We start from the raw sequence: 20,886 nt of genomic DNA on the forward strand, positions 1-20,886 counted from the left end.
GGAACTAACAACTGCTCAACTATCTCTCCTCTCCTCAGTTTGTTCACTCAATACAATAACTTGCCATTTCCTGCAAAACGAGGAAACCTGGTGTCTGCCCCTGACTCTTGAGCAACCCCATTGCAAAACAATCACATTTTCAAATACCCCCTTCAATATAAGGTCCCAAAGTTGAGCAGTCCCAAAGTTCTCTTCGGGCACCTCTAAGTCAGGGAAGCTGGGCTCCTCTATTATCGTCTTGGCCTCCTCTCCAGTGAGGGCACATAGGGAAAACTCCTTCACTTCTGATTTTGATGGAGTCGACCTTCAGAGGGGCCTGGCTTTTTACCGGGACACTTAGTACATCCCTTCTTGCCACATATTCCAAAATAGAACCAAAATCCCACCCAGGATGACAGGACAGATTAAGTCCTTTTCTACCCCAACCGCATGGGCTCTATCACCACAGTCTGTTCCCATGGTTACAAGGGCTACATGGTAATTATTGGCGTCTCCATGTATGCAGCGGAAGCCCACAAATTTATTAGGGATTAAATGGTGGTGCAGTACAGCACTGATTAGGGTCACCATACTTCCAGAGTCCTATAGTCCTAGGACCATTACCCCATTAACAGACACAGCACATGACTGGGGTCCCTTTGCAGGGTTAACTATCCACACTGCAGTCCAGGTAGGCATAGTAGGAGTAGCACCTGCCTAAGCTACTGTACATAGGCTCAGGGGGCATGCAACACCAGGCGGTGATGTGACCAGGATTGTGACACCGCCAACAGACCACAACCTTCATGAGAGGCATTGTTGACACCTCAGCAGGGTTGGGACACCCCCAGTTGAGGGTTTAGCCACCCTCCATACTGAGCCCGTCCCTTTTATCCCAGGATGGGGAACTAGCAAGGTCCAGTTTCCTGAGGAATTTCTCCAACCCCTGGTATCTCTCCACCAGGCCGACCAAGTATGTCTGCATTCTAGGGGTTGCTCTTGGCAACCCAGGTCTGTATTTGCCTAGGGAGGGAGGGGACGAATCTGTCCACCACACGCTCAATTATTTTGGCTGGAGTGGAAGTCTCTGGCTGCAGCCACTTTTGAACCAGATGCAATAGATCAAACATCTGGGAGAGTGGGGGTTTGTCACCTCTATACGCCCAGTGGTGAACTCGCTGAGCCCATACAGACATTGTCACTCCCAGGTGTGACAATTTCATTTTTTAGTTTGCCATACATATTATTTGGCATCTTGGAGGGCTAAGTCATATTACACCTTTTGAGGTTCACCATTCAAATAGGGGCCAGCACCTCTGCCCACTGCTCTGGTGGTTGCCTCTCATACTCCGCTACCCGCTCTAACACAGTCTTACTGTTTTCCAGACATGTGCATCATCACCTGGGGAAGGAGATGATACCCCCCAGCCTTACACAAATCGCCTCTGTGAGGAGTTCCATTTGCCATGTTAGCACCTCTTGCTGCTGTTGCTGCTGCTGCAGCTCGTTTTGAAGCTGCTTTGCTAACAGCTTATTCGTTTCCTGCTGTTCCGCTTGCTGCTTTTGACTTGTGAGCTGATGTTGCTGCTGTAATTGGATGAGATGCTTCACAAGCTACTCCATGCTTGTTGATGGAATGCTGCCCCCACTCAAAACACCACGTGTGAGGGGTTGACATACTTAGCTGCTTCCTTAGGTAGACACAGGAACCTTTGTGGTAGAGAATAACCTGCTGTTTTTTGGGGGATGACATAAACCTTGACAGGGTTCAGCAAAATAAACAGAGCCTTGCTGGCAGAATGGTGAAACAAAGACACAGTCCTTATGAGTCAATTCCCTGCAGGCAGGGTTAACCTGCAGTTTTCCTGCACATTCCTTAGCTCCTCTGACAACTATGTGTGAGTTCTTGCTCTCCCAATACACAACACACATTGACTCTTAGGGCCAGGTATTTAACACCCCATGTGATGGTCACATGACCTTGACCTCACACAGGTCCTGTCAGGACTCTGCAGGTAGAGATGTGGTGGACCTCTGCCCACCTGCTCTATGAAGGTCCACTAAAACCAGGGTTCATATTAACCCTCTCAACATTTAGTGTGCTGGAGGCAAAAACACTCTGGTTTTACATCACTGACCGCAGTATGCGCAGTGATGCGCATCTCCCTTCACATACTATGCGAGTGACTAGGTCACAACATATACATACATAAATGTACATACTGTACCTTCAGACTACCTCTGAAAAGAGGAGAAGATAAGGAGACAAATGCAGATGGACACTTGAGCCTAATAGAAAAGTGCGATGCAATTCATGTAAAATGCAAATTTACTACAAGAAACCTCACAGTTCACCAAAATGAGAATTTTCAGATAATTCTCTTCCATGTTGATTTTGCAAAATGGCTGATGTTGGCCATTTTACGAACCAGAAAAGGCCAGGAAATTGTAAAAAAAAAAAAATATCTATATATTCCTACAGCTCACCCCTTCAGCTCCCCTGCTTCACAAGTGCCACATTTCAAATGATAAATTAATATTTGAGTCCGACTCCTTACTTAAAAGCAAGTACTACATGGCATTATCTATTTTATATTTTTGGCTATGCCAGGGACATAGTGCTAAAAAAAGCATTAAAATGTCCTATTTAATCAAAAACACAGAAGTGGACACATATATACTCACTTGCAAGACTTTTCCTTCTTCATCACAAACACACATGATAACTTCAACGTTCCTCTGTGTAGCTTTGTCGAAATCACCATTTAGCAAAATAATGTAAATATCATTTCTTACATCACCTGTATTATAAAAAGCAAACTATGATGGAAAGAAATATAAAATATGCTGATAATGATGTGGATTTTCTTACAATATTAGCTTATTACATACTATTACATTGTCTGCTTTATGCTATACTTTTAAGCAATGCTCCAAGGGCTATTCCCAACCATATACATGGGAGTTACGAAAACAGCATTGCTCAGCCACATTTGGCTGTTACATTCGCGTCACTTGCAAGAGTCAGAGCCAGTACAAAATTATTTCCGTGTCAATCATCAAAAGTTAAGATTGGAATAACCCTTTGCTATTCTATGCACATCCTGAGGGATACATAACAACCCTCGCATATGAATCCCCTCACAGATTCACAAAACATTATCATTTAGATAAACCTTCAGGAGGTATTTATATTTAATAACATTGCTTCATCATACATTAACTTTTGTTATGACAAATACTCGCTGCCCTCAATTTGTTAAACCTGGATATTTATAATTTACTGTGAATTTTCTGTTTCATACAGCCTTTAGAAAGTCAAGATTTGTTCTCCATTTTGTGTCTATGTTAAGAAATTGTCCCAAATCTCCAGCAATGCAACTTGCCATTAACTCTTTTTATTGATTTTTCATTCACCTCCTACATTTGATCACTTGCTCACTCTTGTCACCTACACCTCAAAAAAATCTGTAGAATTCGACCTTTTCTTACTTTTGATTCTGCAAAACACTTACTTTTGCTCTTATTCATTCTCATCTGGACTACTGCAGCCCTCTCCTAATCAATCTCTTTCTTACTAAACACTCATTTTCCAATCCATCCTAAATGCAGCAGCCAGGGTCTTATTCTTTTCCAAGTACTATACCGATTCCTCTACCCTCTGCTGGCCATTGCAGTGGTTGCCCATCCACTACAGAGTTGAATATAAACTTATCACTCTCACCTACAAAGCGCACCACGGCTTAGCAACACACTACATCTGCTCCCCAATCTCAGTCTACCACATTACCCATGCTCTTCATTCTGCTAATGACCCAAGACCAACATCCTCAATAGTCCAAACCTCCAACTCCCGTCTTCAAGACTTCTTGCGAGCTGCACCAATTCTTAGGATTGCACTACCCAGGACAATTCCGTTAAATTCCCAATACCCAGTTTTAAGCGTGGCCTAAAATTGCACTATCCACGTTTTGCCCATATATTTTTTTTGCAAAATCTGGACCCTAGTATCTGTTCACACACCATTCATGCACTTAATAGCCCTCTGTGTCTGTACTTGAACACATTTTGGCTGGTGACCGGATTGTGCGACATTATGTGAATATCATATTTATTAATTTATTATATAGATGACTGGACCATTTATCTATATAATCGTCTAAGGGTCACTTCCATCTGTTTGTTATCATCTCGCAAGACCGCAATGCATTCCTGGGACCAGAGCATCTCGAGGAGCATCTGTAAATGCCTGGCCTGGATCCGGGGGCTGCCGGAAGGCGAGTATATAACTATTTTTTATTTTAATCCTTTATTTTAATTCACAGGGATATGGTGCCCACATTGCTATATACTACGTGGGCTGTGTTATGTACTGCATGGGCTGTGTTATATACTGCTTGGCCTGTGCTATATACTATGTGGGCTGTGCTATATACTATGTGGCTGTGTTATATACTGCGTGAGCTGTGCTATATACTATGTGTCTGTGTTATATACTACGTGGGCCATGCTATATACTATGTAGCTGTGCAATATACGTGGCTGGGCAATATACTACGTGGCTGGGCTATATACACTACGTGGCTGTGTTATATACTATGTGGCCTGTGTTATATACTACATGGCCTGTGTTATATACTACGTGGCCTGTGTTATATACTATGTGGGCTATGCTATATTCTATGTGGCCTGTGCTATATACTATGTGGCCTGTGCTATATTCTATGTGGGCTGTGCTATATATTATGTGGCTGTGTTATATAATATGTGGGCTGTGCTATAAACTATGTGGCTGTGCTATATACTACGTGACTTTGCTATATTCTACGTGGCTGTGCTATTTACTATGTGGCTGTGTTATATGCTATGTGGCTGTTCCATATGCTACGTGGGCTGTTTTATATACTATGTGGGCTGTGCTATATACTACGTGGCCTGTGCTATATGCTACTTGGCTGTGCTATATGCTACGTGGGCTGTGTTATATGCTACATTGCTGTGCTATATTTCTCTGCTGTATCTGTGCATCTTGAATCATAGTATGTGTTAAAGAGGGGGGCCCACTGAGACCCTTTCGCCCGGAGCCCTCAAAAACCTGGAGCTGCCCTGGCTTCATTGATTGGTCACGCCCGGCCGGGCATGACCAATCAGTGACAGGCACAGTCCGGCCACGAATTGGAGTGGAATTAGTACCACACTTCACTAATAGGTCACGCCTGGCCGGCCGAATCCTGTGTGTAAATTGCATTATTCTGAAAACTTCCATAAATAAACTACATACATATTCTAGAATACCCGATGCGTTAGAATCGGGCCACCATCTAGTACCAATATAAGCCCGTTTTACCTTTTACCTTTCGCCTCTTCTCTATTTTCTCTTAGATTGTAAGCTTGTGAGCAGGGCCCTCATTCCTCTTAATATCTGTTGAGTTATGTGTTATTCTGTAATTTATTAACTGTCTGTTCAAGTCCCTTATAAAATGTAAAGTGCTGTGGAATATGTTGTACTTGGTACCATAAAAATAAAAATCATTATCATTTTCATTGAGCCTCTTTATCAGCAGTCAACCAGCTCTAGCACTTTTAAAGGTTGTAATTATTTCAATCCGTATGGGCATGTCTGTTTTTATAGACAGATTGCACTTGTCAACAGGCAGTGGACAGAAAAATACACCAAACGGAGACACCTGTTGGCTGAGACTTAAGTAATTTTTGTATGGGGAAAGACAACAGAATTTTTAAATTAAGTTACTTGCTGATAATATTTAATTAGATCAAGTACATTGACCAATGAACTTAAAGGGCGAGTTAAAAAGTTATGCTCAGATTTTTAGCAGTGTTTTGCACAAAATTGTAACAGAATTTAACAGCAATGCTGTGTTTTCTGTGCAAATCACAATAAAACTCTGTTAGGGTATGTGCACATGCTGCAGATTTTGCTGCGTATCTGCAGCGGATTGGCCGCTGCAGATTCGCAGCAGTTTTCTATGAGTTTACAGTACCATGTAAACCTATGGAAAACAAAATCCACAGTGCACATGCTGCGGAAAAAAAAAACAAGTGAAAACGCTGCTTTGTTTATTCCGCAGCATGTCAATTCTTTGTGAAGATTCCACAGCGGTTTACACCTTCTCCATAATGGGAATCCGCAGGTGTAAAACCGCAGGTGAAATCCGCACAAAAACTGCAAAAAAATGCGGTAAATCTGTGGTAATTCCGCAGGAAATCCGCAGTGCAGATTACCTGCGGATTTACCAAAATCAGTCTGGAAAAATCTGCAGAGTAATCAGCAGCGTGTGCACATAGCCTTAGTTGTCAGCAACAGGTGAAACCACCTTTATTCTATTTGCATATTAGCTCTATTTTATGAATTACATTTTACCAACATTGCTTTTTTAAATTATCCATTATTAGTTATATACTGTGTTAATAGAAAATTAGACTTCTGGAAAATCTTTTATTTGACCGTTTTCTGATCAGTATACACAATCCCATTTCCCTAGCTGTTAAATTTTCTCTATGTAGCCTACCTGGCATAATAATTTCAGGGAATCCTAGCTTTCTTGCAATCACCGTAGATCTGTCCACAAGGTGAGGGTAGACTTTCCGAATCTGAACAGAGTCACCAGCCAACATTTTCATTGTAACCCAAAGACCTAAAAAATATTCAGAATGCAAAATGTAACAAACTAATTTAACCGTTGTGCAAGCTATTTATATTGGTTTAATCAGTTCCTAATTTTAAAGCCGGATACAATTAGAATTAACTAACTTGCCAATTACATTTTCATTTCTCTATGTATTTGACTTATTGGTAATTGATCCCCTTAGGAAATGCTATTTACCTGCAAATATAGAGTTAATCTGCAGGTATGTAAAATTGAAATCCTGCTCGACTGCCTCATTGGTGCATCAACTACTGGGAGAAAATGAGCTGCTAGACTCACTGTAGTTACTACCAGCCATATGGGTCATGTAGGGAGGTGTTCAGTGAACATGGTTGCAATCACTTCCCCATGCTTTTGTTGAAAGCCTGCTCTGCACATGTATGCTGTGGGGCAGCCTGTTGTGAATTCTGCTTTTGGGTTCCCTCCGGTGGTAGTAGGTGGCAATGAAGTTGTCCCTGGGTTGCAGTCCTGGTCAGGTGTGTCTGCTGATTGCAGTTCTGACTGGGGTATTTAGGTGTGCAGGATTCATTAGTCCTTGCCAGTTGTCAATTGTTGTTGGGAGGTGTTGGACCTCTGCCTGGTTCCTCCTGCCTTTCTGCCAAATCAGCAAAGATAAGTGTCTGTTTTTTTTTTCCTGTGGCACACATGCTGTGTGCTTCACAATTCAGTGCTATTCTTTATGTTTTCTTGTCCAGCTTAGATTGGGTCAGTATTTTCTCAGTCTTGTTGGATTCTCTGGAGTGGCAGATATACATTCCATGTCTTTAGTTAGATTGTGGAACTTTTTGTATTATCTGTTGTGGATATTTTTGGAAGGGTTTTAATACTGACCGCCTAGTAATCTGTCCTATCCTTTCCTATTTAGCTAGAGTGGCCTCTTTTGCTAAATCCTGTTTTCTACCTGCGTGTGTCTATTCTTCTCCTACTCACAGTCATTATTCGTGGGGGGCTGCCTATCCTTTGGGGGTCTGCTCTGAGGCAAGATAGCATTTCCTATTTCCATCTATAGGGGTATTTAGTCCTCCGGCTGTGTCGAGGTGTCTAGGGTTTGTTAGGCACACCCCACGGCTACTTCTAGTTGCGGTGTTAGTTTAGGATTTGCGGTCAGTACAGGTTCCACCGACTCCAGAGAAAGTTTTCATGTGGCTCCAAGGTCACCAGATCATAACAGCAGCCTGTCAAAGTGTCAGGGGGCAATTACGGACACTTTCTGAGATTGGACGGTAACAGTCCTCTGCATCTCACAGGTTGGCTATAAGTTTATTTTCTCCCCATAGCTGATGGTTACACGAGACTTAAATGCTATTTAAAGCACAATGCCATGTAAAATAACGTCACTGATCTGTGTGGGGTTAACCTGCAGGTTTATTGTGTTCTGACATCATTTGGTGCCTGCATGGAGTGTCCTGCTGCCAGGAGAAAATCAGTCAGTGACTGAAACCATGCTAAACACCCTCTTTTGACTGCCGGGGAAATAAAGTTAATTTCCTCCCAGCAGCGGGCTTGCAGTTCTGACTCCCCATGGTGTCAGAACATTATTAACCTGCTAGTTAACCCCATATCTGCAGGTTAATAGCATTATTTTACATAAAAGGTTCCCCTTAATAAGCATGAGAAATAATTTTGCCAAGTATATATAATAGGTCATGGCTATGCACCAAAATTGGTTTATTATAGTGCAGTCAGAATGCATTCATTCCAGACATGTACTGCGCAGAAAACTATTGTAACCTGCCCAAAAGAGATTATAGCCAAAGTCCCCTTAGTTAATATTATTGGCTATTTAACTAAGACCTTAGTGAGACAAATGCACATTTCTTAACTTTTCATCGGTGGTCTGCGCAAGAATTGTTTTATTTAAAGGAGATTTCTCAGAGTATTTGAAATAACTTGGGAAGAAGAGCTACAGTATACAAGACATTCTTTGTTGACTTTGTCTTCTAGATTACTGTACGTATACCATAGTTAAATGGAGCTCTTACTGAGCCAATTTGCAAAACTGAAAATTACTACAGTCAATATCAGAAAGACATCATACAGTATATCATTTTAATGCAGACTGACAGTCAGTCATTCACCTTGTCCACCGCTATCTCCTTTCAGTGATGTGACTTTGTTTAGAAGACTGTGCAAAAAATCATTCTCTGCCCCAACCCTGGAAAAATGCAAAGAGAAGATGATTTAGTTTGACAGATGTTACTACTTAAAGGGGTTGTCTGAAGATGAATCTTCAGGAGAGCTACAATCCTGGTCCCCTACTTTATACTTTATGGGGACAGTGCGCTCTTGAAGACTGACTGTTCAGGCACCAACATGGTCACGTTGCTCATCCAAACTGGAACTTTGCAGCATGGGAGAAGCTCAAGAACAGTGAAGCTGTTTAGATCCATTGACCTGGTCAGTTTCAGAGAGGCATGTGTGGGGTGTAAAGCCACATGCTCCTTGTTAGGTATCTAGCTATGCTTAGAAGGTTTGGATTCTGTAAAAACGAGTCAGTGAGCTGTACACTGTAAAATTAAAATTCCCTCCATTCTTCAGAGAGCAGAGGACTTTTAATAAGTGGTGAATTGTAAAGATGCTTATTTTTGCAAAAACTTTGCAACTGTTCCCAATTATGAACTTGAGACAACCCCGTTTGACAATTACAAAGCCAAAAAATACTTTTTCATAAGTGACAGTACAGGAAACAACACAGGTGTAACAGGACTCAACTACCTCTCCCCTTCCATTTACATAAAATGGAGCATAACATCACACAGTTAAGTTCTGGAACAGGTTCCTCCTCCTCCACAGCATTCAGGTAATCACTTTTCCACAGCAGTGTGACTGGACATAATTGGGGTGGCCACATTTTTCCTTATGTTTCCCCTGTACCTTTTGTTATGGTGTATATATGACTCCAATAACTTCTTCTTAACCTCACCCCTCTAGGTATATTGAGACCACCTAGAACCACCAATTTTCCTCTGGAAGTCTGCACTAAGAATATTAAGACTTTCTGCACCCAAACCTCGTTTCAGAATGGATTCACGGACTGGATTCTCTCACCAGTTTCATAAATAGGATATCCCTGTATCCTTTTGTAATATCTCCTGGCCATAACAACACGTGTGAGCTTTGCACTTAATGTACCCTTTCTCCACTCACTTGTCCATTTTTTCTTTCCCTCTTTTTTCAATACTTCCTCTTGTTCCCCCTTCTGCCCTTTTTTCATGGATCATCATGAAGTTAGATTTCTATTCTCTACACAGATTTCAAGTAGCAACTGTATTAATTGTTCTATTCGCGTATTATTGATGTCTTGTTATGAACACAAAATTTCTTCCGTTGTTTTTTAGTTGCATGTACTTTACTTAGCTAATTGTTAGTATGATTGTATGACACACTCCCTTTTTCCTGTTTTTCCCCCATCCTTCCATTTAGTTTTGATGAAGGTCCTTATTAGGACCGAAAACGTTTAACATTGAATGCTAATTAAAAAAATGAACTCCATTTCACATATCAATTCTACTGGAGTGCCAAGTTTTTTTTTTGACAACACAACCTGCTTAGCCTACCCTACATCTTTATTATTCAGTTTATGAAGTGTTTTGTTAGTGCAAAAAAGGTATATATTATTCAATGTGTTATTGCTTAACTGCACTTTTACATGATGTTTTAGAATAAATCCTATGAAAAGAAGGAAACACCAATGATAAGTTGGCAGTAAGCCCTGCATACCCAACAAAAATCTAAGTGAAACTCAAAAGGAGGTATTGAAAAATGCGATAACATCAATAAATCCAAAAATTAATTTAACATTTTATTCCGAAAATAAATATCACATAAAAAGAAAACACAAGACAAAAACATATTAAAAATAGATTAAAAACAGCCCAGGAGGGGGAGGGGTATGCCTTCAGAAATGTGGTGGTGATTAATCATAAGATTAGTCACTGTAATGTTACACCACTAATCAACCATGTACAAGTACTTCGCACCAAATTAGAATATCATAAAACAAATTTAATTTCAGTTCTTCAATGCAAAAAGTAAAACCCCTATATTATATGTAGTCATTACGAACAGATTGATCTATTTCAAGTGTTTATTTCTGTTAATGTTGATTATGGCTTACAGCCAGTAAAAACCCAAAAGTCACTATTTTAATTGTGAGAAGCATGTGTATATACATAACATCATATACATCAATAAGGTACTTATAATTATCCAAAAATAATTGCTCCCCAGATTATCCAAATATAGCAACTAGCAATATAGCAATTTCAATTGACATAATTATCATGGTATAAAAAGAAAAATGCTTGGACAGTTAATAATATTTGTCTTTGCCAGGAAGTGCAAATCATCAATCATTATTATTTTGAAATGCCAATGCAATAATTATTTTTCTTAGTCAAGAGAAAGATATAATGCATGATTGTAGACAAGCTATCTAAAGTGCAAGTGCCATTGAAAATGTCACAAAGTAAGGAATATGCAAATTGCCTCTTCTGAGACAAAGAGGACTTAAACTCTATAGTGCCACCTGTTGGAAGTAGCAATCCTACAAGTCACAATCAACCCTCTAACGAGTCGTGCAATATGACTTAGGATAAAAGCCAAATCAGTATCTCAATTCGCAAACACGGTGTTTCGGGCTGTTGGCCCTCATCAGTGCGAAGCATGAGAACTGATTTGGCTAGGTGAGAGGCTCTGGACTGGGGTCTAAGGGGTATCGTTTCTCCTTATGGAGAGTGACATACCATCTCTGGCTTGTCAAGGTAAGGAGGCTTATTTGCCGTACAATGCTCCTCTGGGAAAACAAATATGCAAATTGCCTCTTCTGAGAAAAAGAGGACTTAACTCTATAGTGTCACCTGTTGGAAGTAGCGATCCTACAAGTCACAATCAACCCTCTAACGAGTCGTGCAATATGACTTAGGATAAAAGCCAAATCAGTATCTCAATTCGCAGACACGGTGTTTCGGGCTGTTGGCCCTCATCAATGCGAAGCATGAGAACTGATTTAGCTAGGTGAGAGGCTCTGGACTGGGGTCTAAGGGGTATCGTTTCTCCTTATGGAGAGTGACATACCAGCTGGCTTGTCAAGGTAAGGAGGCTTATTTGCCGTACAATGCTCCTACAAAGTAAGGAATACATACATCTTAAGATAGAATATCAAGAGATCATTCACCACATGAGGACAATACTCAACCCCCTCACACCACTTCAATACCATTTTGCTCCTGCTTTATCAGGGAGTATGTTAAGGGGGGAAATGTGAATACATATATAGTGTAATCACAGCTGCACATAATTACAATGAGAAATGCCATCTTACTGGATGCCGCCAGTTGTGCATGCGCCCTGCAAACACATCCATGGCGGAGGGCAAGGAACAAGTCACTGAATGGCCATTCCTGACATGTTGTCGAGTCAGTCCACTCCTGATGCGAGCCGGGCACACAGCGCACCCTGCGGGCAATTTATTATAGGGAAGAATACTGAAATGAATACATGGAATGGCAAGACTGAATCTATGTTTGACGTGAACATGCATGTGATATATTGGATAATATGGAAACCACCAAGTGTGCAAGCCTACTGTACTGCACATATGAAACTATTGAGAATAAGGGTAAAAAATATGTGTAAATATGTGCCAGAACGCAACCAACAATATGTACAAACCAATTGTACTTCATATATGTGAATAGTACAAATAAAAATTGAAGAATGAGTGCAAAGATGTGCCTAAGGGCAATGTGCCAATCATTACTATTGATTTGAGAATGAATGCATAAAAATAAATGTATAGTGCATGACGTGCAAAGAGTGTGTGAAAAAATGTGAAAATAATGTGTTCATAAAAAGGTGATCAGTGATGAAATAAAAATAAATACAAAATAAAAAAAGAAAATTGAAATGAAAAAAATATACAAAGTAAAAATAAAGATGAATGAAATGAATAATGAAAGATAACTAAACACTAAAAATAAATACAAAATAAATAACTAAATAATAAACAAAAAAATCCTGCAAAAAAAAATTGTAATATGAACAAACCAGTCAATCACATCAGGTGGCAATTGGGCATAGGAGACTACATCCTAGAGTTAAAGTGTATATAAAATGTGCTTACTGGCAATATGCAACATATCCCCCAGGAAGATGAGCCTTAGGCTATGTGCACATACTGCGGACTGGTCTGCGGATTTTTCCGCACTGATTTTGATAAATCCACAGGGCAAAACACTGCGTTTTTCCTCCGGATTTATCAGGGTTTTACCGCGGATTTACCGCAGTTTTTGTGCGGATTCTAATGCGATTTTACACCTGCGGTTTTTTTTTATATGGAGCAGGTGTCAAACCGCTGCGGATTCCGCACAAAGAATTGACATGCTGCGGAAAATAAACCGCAGCGTTTCCACTCGTTTTTTTCCGCAGCATGTGCACAGCGGTTATTGTTTTCCATAGGTTAACATTGTACTGTATACCGCATGGAAAACTGCTGCAGATCCGCAGCGTCAAAAAAAACGGATCCGCAGCAAAAACCGAAACGTGTGCACATGGCCTAAAGGATCAAGAAATTATGTTGCAACCAATAGATGCAGCATATGATTTAAAAACATCAGCTTGCAAAACCCCATTGTTCGTTCAAGCCTTTAGGTTTCATACTTTCTCATAGTTTGATCCACTTGCATTCCAACTATGACAACTTCCTAGTGAGGTTCCCTCCTCAATTATCCAGATAGAGATGATGAATCCAACTAAATCTGAGCAAATGTCCTTGACATGGATGAAATTCCCAAAAGTGTCTTGCCAACTTTTGCAATAGCGTCTGATTAAAATGGCAAAAAAAACATTCATTAGATGAATGTCCTTAATGTGCTCAAGGACACACACTCTAAATTCTCGTGTAGTCATGCCAATATAACACAATCCACAAGTGCAGACAGCCAAATAGATAATAAAAGATGTTCTGCAGTTAATGAAGTGAAGGATCTTGTAATCACATTCGCTTTGCTGAACGCGAGAATGTATCAGTTTTCTGGATGTATTTGCTTGCCTTGCAGTTATTACAATTCCCGATCAGCTGATCAGTCCACAAAATGTTTCTCCATTTGTCTTTAGGCCAGCTGATGTGTTTTTTGGCAAATTGTATCAGCTTCAGTACATGTGGTTTTTTTCCATTTTAAAGCATTGGAGATCATTTTAGCTGAACAGTTTTCATGGTCTCCACTTCTTTATAAGTTTTATCCTCTCCAATCAACTTTTCAATCAAAAGTATGCTGTTTTTCTGAACAATGTTTCAAACAACCCATATTTTCCTGGCTTTTCAAAAAGAAATGCATGTACATCATGTCCTGGTCTCACCCTTAAATAAGGGTGCCACAGGGTCCTTCTCCAATACCACACAACAGAGCAAGAAAATAGTGAACAATTCCTAAAGCTTTATTTAGGCAAAAATATGAAAGGTCCATATACGATCCACCATACAAAGTATAAGATAGTCCAGAAGCCGAATGCAGTTCAGTAACCGGATAAATGTCCAAGGAGATGAGAGTCCAATAAAGCAGCAGACAGAGGATAAAAAAATGGTCCATACGCTTCCCCTTCTCTCTGACGTGCTGTGTTCACATCATCATTTCACACAAGACTGCTCTGTGTCTCACCTCCCTGATTTTTACAAGTCTCCCTCCTCATTCACAGGTTAGGGGGGTGGGTCGCAGGGGCTCATTGTTTCAACAAGCAAGTTTAATAAGTCATTAGCATATTAGCAAACAACATTATTCAGTGACCCTGTGGAGAGATAACAGTACAGGACTGTGGGGGCTGATATCAGATGGCAAATAACTCATCCTACAAGAGAACACCATGATAATCAGTAAAATCTAAATATGCACAAAATGATACCCACATAACATATCTCACCATCACAAAGGGCCACTTGATTCCCAATTAATTATTCTAACACAGAGACTAAAAAATAAGCAGATCAGGAATGTGGAGTGTTGGTTTTCTTAGAATCTACTGCACCAACTGGTAAATTGTTTGACATGTGGTAATATAAATTATACCGAAAAGAGTGGTTAGTCATATTGAACTGTTATTATTTTGAACACTACTGTAAGTGCCCATGGATGGCAAGTTAAACAGTAGGTGGCTCACTAACCCCTTAACAACCGCTGATGCGCCTTGTAATGGCAGCCGTTAGAGGCCAAAAGCCTCAGCACTACTTAATCACGGTGCTGAGGATTAAATTAATTGCATCCTCAAGCTGATACTGTAGCGTTAGCCCCAACTAGTTTTGGAACAAACCATAGCCGATTAACCCCTGAAATACTGCCGTCAATCATAACAGCAGCATCTAAGTGGATAAAGGGGGTTAAAAGATTCCCTTTGAAATCATAAGCCCTCCTCTTTTGTAATTATGGGTGCTGATGGTTGCCATAATTTGGATGCCTGTAATTTCCAGCTATACGCAGGATTTAACAGGCATAGGCAGTGAGACAATGACAGGTCTCAGGCATTGCAGTACATGAGTACATGAGTACTGCAATATGTGAGATCAGTGACCAAATTAAAAAAAAAATACATGTCCCACAGTGGAACTGAGAAAATAGATTTAGACTTACCAGTAGTTCTATTTCTAGGAACCCTCCACCATAGGAGAATACTCCCAGCCCTAATAGGGACAGGAAACACAGAGGTTAAAAAGCCCCACCACACTTCCTCTATCCAGTGTTTTTTTTTTTTTTAAATAAAGGACAATACCGGTATGAATGCTTCAATATTTATTTACATACCCAAATGAAACAATAAACAATAGGATGAGATAACCTCTGCAGTCATTGAGGGTTCTTAGGAACATAATTACCAGTAAGTCTAATTCTATTTTCTCTAGTCACCCTCCACAACAGCACCATAGGAGGAATACCAAAGAATCACATTTTTACGGGGGGGGTACAATGGCCTGGAGAACCTTCTTTCATAAGGCCTAATTGGTATTTGACAGTACATCAAGTCTATGATGTTTTGAAAAGGTATGGACCGAGGACCGGTTGGCAGCTTTGCTGATCTGCTCAATGGAGGCGCTTGCCCTCAGCCCATGAAACTAACATAGCTTTGGTGGAATGTGCTGTGAACTTTTCTGGAGGTACCCTTCCTTGATTTCCAAAAGCTCTGCAAATTTCCTTTTTAATCCAATTTGCAACCATGCTTTTGGAAGCTCTTTTCCCTTTATTTTTTCCAAAGTGCTGTGTGAAGATATTCTGGTCCTTCCTCCTATGTTTTGACATTTGAAGATAGTGAAAGACTGCTCTTCGCACATCCAGAGTATGGAACTCCGTTTCCTTAGCATTGGTTGGGTTTTGTGTAAAATAAGGTAGTATAATATCTTGGGACCTATGGAACTCCGAAAAGACTTAGGTAAAAGACTATTAGGTAAAATAGATGGATCTAGGCAGAAAATAATTATGTCCTCTAAGATTCTTAGGTAGGGTTCTCTGATTGAAAGGGCCTGTAGTTCACCTACCCTTTCCGCATTTGTGATGGCCACTAGGAAAGCTGCTTTCCAAGGTAATTTGTCCAAATCTATAGCCTCTATATAGGCTAAAATTGAGGTATTGTGAAGCTTTTAAGAACAAGAACAACGTTTAGATCCAAGGTTGGGACAAGATTTGGAGTTCTAGGTTGTAGACGAGAGGCTGCATTCATAAGTCTTACCCAGTGATGGTCAGCTAGGGTCTAATGAAAATATGAGCTGAGGCATGCAACTTGGACTTTTAAAGTGCTGGTCTTTAGACCTTTGTTTAGCCGGCTTTGTAAAAAATTGAGGAATTGTGCCACATTTGAAAGCAACACATTTAGTGGGTTGGATCCGCACAAGGACATGAAGGTTTTTCCATACCTTGTCGTAAATAGCATTGGTCACTGGTTTACTGCTTTCTTGCAGTGTTTTTACCACCTTTTTTCAGAGACCTCTAGCCATTAGGATGAAGGATTCAGAAGCCAAGCTACAAGTTGTAAGTCTTAAGGATCTGGGTGACAAATTGGTCCCTGGTGGGGAAAGTTATTGGTTGTTGGGAGTACCAGCAGGCCATCTATCTTTAAATTGTTCAGGGTGCTGAATCAGCTTCTTTCGGCCAATGAGGTGCTACCAGAATGGTCATTGCCTTCTACCTCCTGATCTTCTGCAACATCCTTGGTAGGAGAGAAATTGGAGGAAAGGCATATGCCATCTTGATGTTCCAATGATGGGAAACAGCATCCACCGCTAAACATGCATCGTTCAGGTCTAGGGAAAAGTATTTACTTACTTTTGTGTTTAGACAAGTAGCAAGCAAGTCTACCTCAGGGAGACCCCATTTTTCTGTTAGCCCCAGAAAAATTCTGGCACCTAGGCTCCATTCTCCTTGATGTATAATTTTCCTGCTGAGGAAATCTTATTGAACGTTGGCATATCCTTTCAGATGGAATGCAGACATGGAGAAAATGCAAAGCCAAGATTCTGGTTGAAATCACTTCCAGGCTTTCGTGTCTCGTACTCCCTTGATGTCGAAGATGTACCACTGTGTTCATTTCTTAATATGAGAAGCAGGTTGTCTATGTAAGGCACGATACAGATGTTTATCACCTCTGCCATTATGATGAAGACTCGTGCTTTTTCTAACAATACATCAGAGCCTGCCTAAACATATATTCCCCTTTGAAGGGGATAGGGCAAAGTTTAAACTTTGAGGCAATGTTCCTGCTCCATAACTTCAGCCATACTACTCTTCTGGCTGAATTTGACAAGCCCGAATCTCTGGCTGCCATCTTTAACGACTGCGGAAGCATCGGCCAGGAACCGCATAGCTTTCTTTAAGAGAGATTAGTTAAATTATGTTAACAAAAATGGCATAAATGAAACTGCTTAATCCTTCTCCAAAAAAAGGTATAATATAGCTCATTTGGCAAAACAAGTTAAGTTACAGTTCTCAGAATATGGTGATGCAAAATCAGAATCGTTTTTGTAAAAAATAATTTTTAGTCTGTAAAAGTAGCAAATAAAAAATCAATAAAAATCTGGATTTGTTGTAATCGTACTAACCCAAAGAATAAATTGGCCTTATCACTTTGAAGCACGCAAAAAATAAAAAAAAATTACTTTATTGCTAGTTTTTGCTGGTTCTGCATCTGAATTTTAAATATCCCAAAATGGCATAAAAAATCTCTTCAACTCGTTGAACAAAAAATAAGCCCTCATACAGCTTTGTTGTCCCCCTCCCTCCCAAAAAAAATGTTACAGCTCTCAGGATATAGCAAAAGAAAAATGTTTTTTTTTTAAATAAATGAAAGCATTTTTAGTGTGTGATAATAGCAAGATGTAAAAAAAAAAAAAATTAAACCGGGTATTGCTGTAATCTCATTAACTCGAAGAAGAAAGCTGTCTTTTCACTAATGCCAAAGGGTAATGTCATGATCCAGGCCAGGGTTTGTTTCCTGTTATTTTCTCCCTGGTCTTGTCATGCGGGGGTTAACCATCACGCTCCCAGGCTAGAGCAGCTGACCTTTGATACCACGTGTTGTCCTCTGCCCGTGTACCCTGTCCCCTTGACTTTCCTTTCCTACCGCCCCACTTTGTCTTAGTGTTCACTCCCTGTGATTGGACCTTTTCCTATGTGACCCACCTTGTCTTCTGACCTGTTTTACTATCTCTCTTCTTGGTTTTATCTGCTCCAGTCTGGCTCTGACTTCTGGCTTGTATTTGAACATGTGTATTGCTGTGACCTCTGGTACTTCTTGTCCTGATGGTTTCTGATTCTGCTCGTCTGACCATTCTTTCGCCACTTGGTGGCGCTTGTGCTGCTACTCAGTGGTTTTACGCTGTGTGTGTTAGCTCTCCTCCCTCTCCCAGCATTACAGGTAAACTGTGCAAAAATAAAATAAGAACTATTCTTGTACTGCTGTTTATTTGTTGATGCTACTGCCCAAAAAATTGGAATAAGGCTCAGTTCAAATTCATTCTGTGCTGTCCATGGAGTGCTTATGTCGGGGTTTTCATGTAAATCCCCAAAACCATGATTCTAATAAAAACTCTCAACTGAACCACTATAACAAGGCAGACTGAGTCACTTTGAACTTAGTCTGGTGTCTGGTTTGTCCATTCATTGTAGGTGTCTTCAAAAAGCTCACAAGTGTGGTCACTCACAATTCTGTGAAAGCTTAGATGGATACTGGAACATGAATGAGGAACAGCCAGAGAATGAGGGGTGCATGAACAATCAGCAGATAGATTAGATAATATAGTATGAATATTTACTTACCAGTATATAAAACAAAGGAGGATAATGGGTAAACAGCGTATAAGTAACAAATACAATGACAGCAGTTACTCTCAATAACACCGAATAACAGTATACTCAGGTACACTTAAACAGAATTAAGTTAAAGGTGAGCAAAATACAATGCAATTAACCTTTTCTATGCATAAATCAATGTAACAACAGTGTTGTGCCAGTACTTTAGTAATCACCTGCTCAGTGCCGTTTTCAAAGTGTCTCTTACAGAAGAGGCCTTTTCTCCTAACTAAGGGTCCCTTTCCACTTGCGAGATAAAAAACGGTCCGTAATCTGGACCGAAAAAACGGATGGAACGTATGCGATTGTCATGCGAGTGTCATGCGAGTGTTATGCGAGTGCCATGCGATTTTTTAATCGCACCATCCGTATGACATCAGTATGACATCCGTATTGCTGTCCGATTTTTACGCACCAGTGTCCTTTGAAAAGCCGGCAATTCAGCGCTGTGTACAGTAAAATCACACTGACAGGTTAGAATAGAGTAGATATATGCACATAGAATGTGTATATATACATATATACATGTCAGTGAGACACCTATATATGTATATTTATATTTAATGCAGCGCTAGATAGCATAAAAGCCTCTAATTCAATTGCCGGCTTTTTCCTTCTCCTTCACAAACCCGACAGGATATGAGACATGGTTTACATACAGTAAACCTTCTCATATCCCCATTTTTTTTGCATATTCCACACTACTAATGTTAGTAGTGTGTATGTGCAAAATTTGGCCGCTGTAGCTGCTAAAATAAAGGGTTAAATGGCGGGAAAAATTGGCGTGGGCTCCCGCGCAATTTTCTCCGCCAGAGTGGTAAAGCCAGTGACTGAGGGCAGATATTAATAGCCAGGAGAGGGTCCATGGTTATTGGCCCCCCCGTGGCTAAAAACATCTGCCCCCAGCCACCCCAGAAAAGGCACATCTGGAAGATGCGCCTATTCTGGCACTTGGCCACTCTCTTCCCACTCCCTGTAGCGGTGGGATATGGGGTAATGAAGGGTTAATGCCACCTTGCTATTGGAAGGTGACATTAAGCCAGATTAATAATGGAGAGGCGTCAATTATTACACCTATCCATTATTAATCCAATTGTTTGAAAGGGTAAAAAAACACACACACACGTGATTAAAAAGTATTTTAATGAAATAAACACAGCGGTTGTTTTAATAATTTATTGCTCTCTCATTCCATTTTCATACCCTCGCTTGGCAAAACAATAAACACACAAGATACATACCTTCTGATGTACTGTCAGGTCCAACGATGTAATCCATCTGAAGGGGTTAACTAATATTACAGGCAGAGCTGCGATAATCCACTCGCTCGTACCTGTAATCCCCCGGGTGCTGAAAGGAAAGCAGTGATGTGTACTTACATTCAGTCGCGGTGATGCGCCCCTGCTGGATGTTCTCATGAACTGCAGCCTGGGAACTTTTTCCCACGCTACAGGTCATATGAGGACATCCACCAGGGGGCGCATCAACGCGACTGAAGGAAATGTAGGTCAATGACCTATAGTTACCTTCAATCGCGGTGATGCGCCCCCTGGTGGATGTCCTCATATGACCTGGAGCGTGGGAAAAAGTTCCCAGGCTGCAGTTCATGAGAACATCCAGCAGGGGCGCATCACCGCGACTGAATGTAAGTACAGATCACTGCTTTCCTTTCAGCACCCGGGGATTACAGGTACGAGCGAGTGGATTATCGCAGCTCTGCCTGTAATATTAGTTAACCCCTTCAGATGGATTACTTCGTGGGACGTGACAGTTCATCAGAGAGGGTATGTATCTTGTGTGTTTATTGTTTTGCCAAGCGAGGGTATGAAAATGGAATGAGAGAGCAATAAATTATTAAAACAACCGCTGTGTTTATTTCATTAAAATACTTTTTAATCATGTGTGTGTGTGTT

General features: G+C 40.5%; 1 protein-coding gene across 1 annotated transcript in view; it reads right to left on the reverse strand.

The window, feature by feature from the left end:
• DOCK2 (dedicator of cytokinesis 2) overlaps positions 1 to 20,886 on the reverse strand; it is a 1,347,187-nt gene that overhangs the window by 989,318 nt on the left and 336,983 nt on the right. Inside the window, exons 12-14 of the mRNA XM_077266018.1 lie at positions 8,726 to 8,802; positions 6,510 to 6,635; positions 2,665 to 2,780 (exon numbers count right to left, since the gene is read on the reverse strand). Of these exons, the coding sequence (XP_077122133.1) occupies positions 2,665 to 2,780; positions 6,510 to 6,635; positions 8,726 to 8,802 (319 nt within the window). The remainder of the gene's footprint in view (positions 1 to 2,664; positions 2,781 to 6,509; positions 6,636 to 8,725; positions 8,803 to 20,886) is intronic.

This window comes from Ranitomeya variabilis, chromosome 5 (assembly GCF_051348905.1).
Source record: "Ranitomeya variabilis isolate aRanVar5 chromosome 5, aRanVar5.hap1, whole genome shotgun sequence".
Classification (NCBI taxonomy): Eukaryota; Metazoa; Chordata; class Amphibia; order Anura; family Dendrobatidae; genus Ranitomeya; species Ranitomeya variabilis.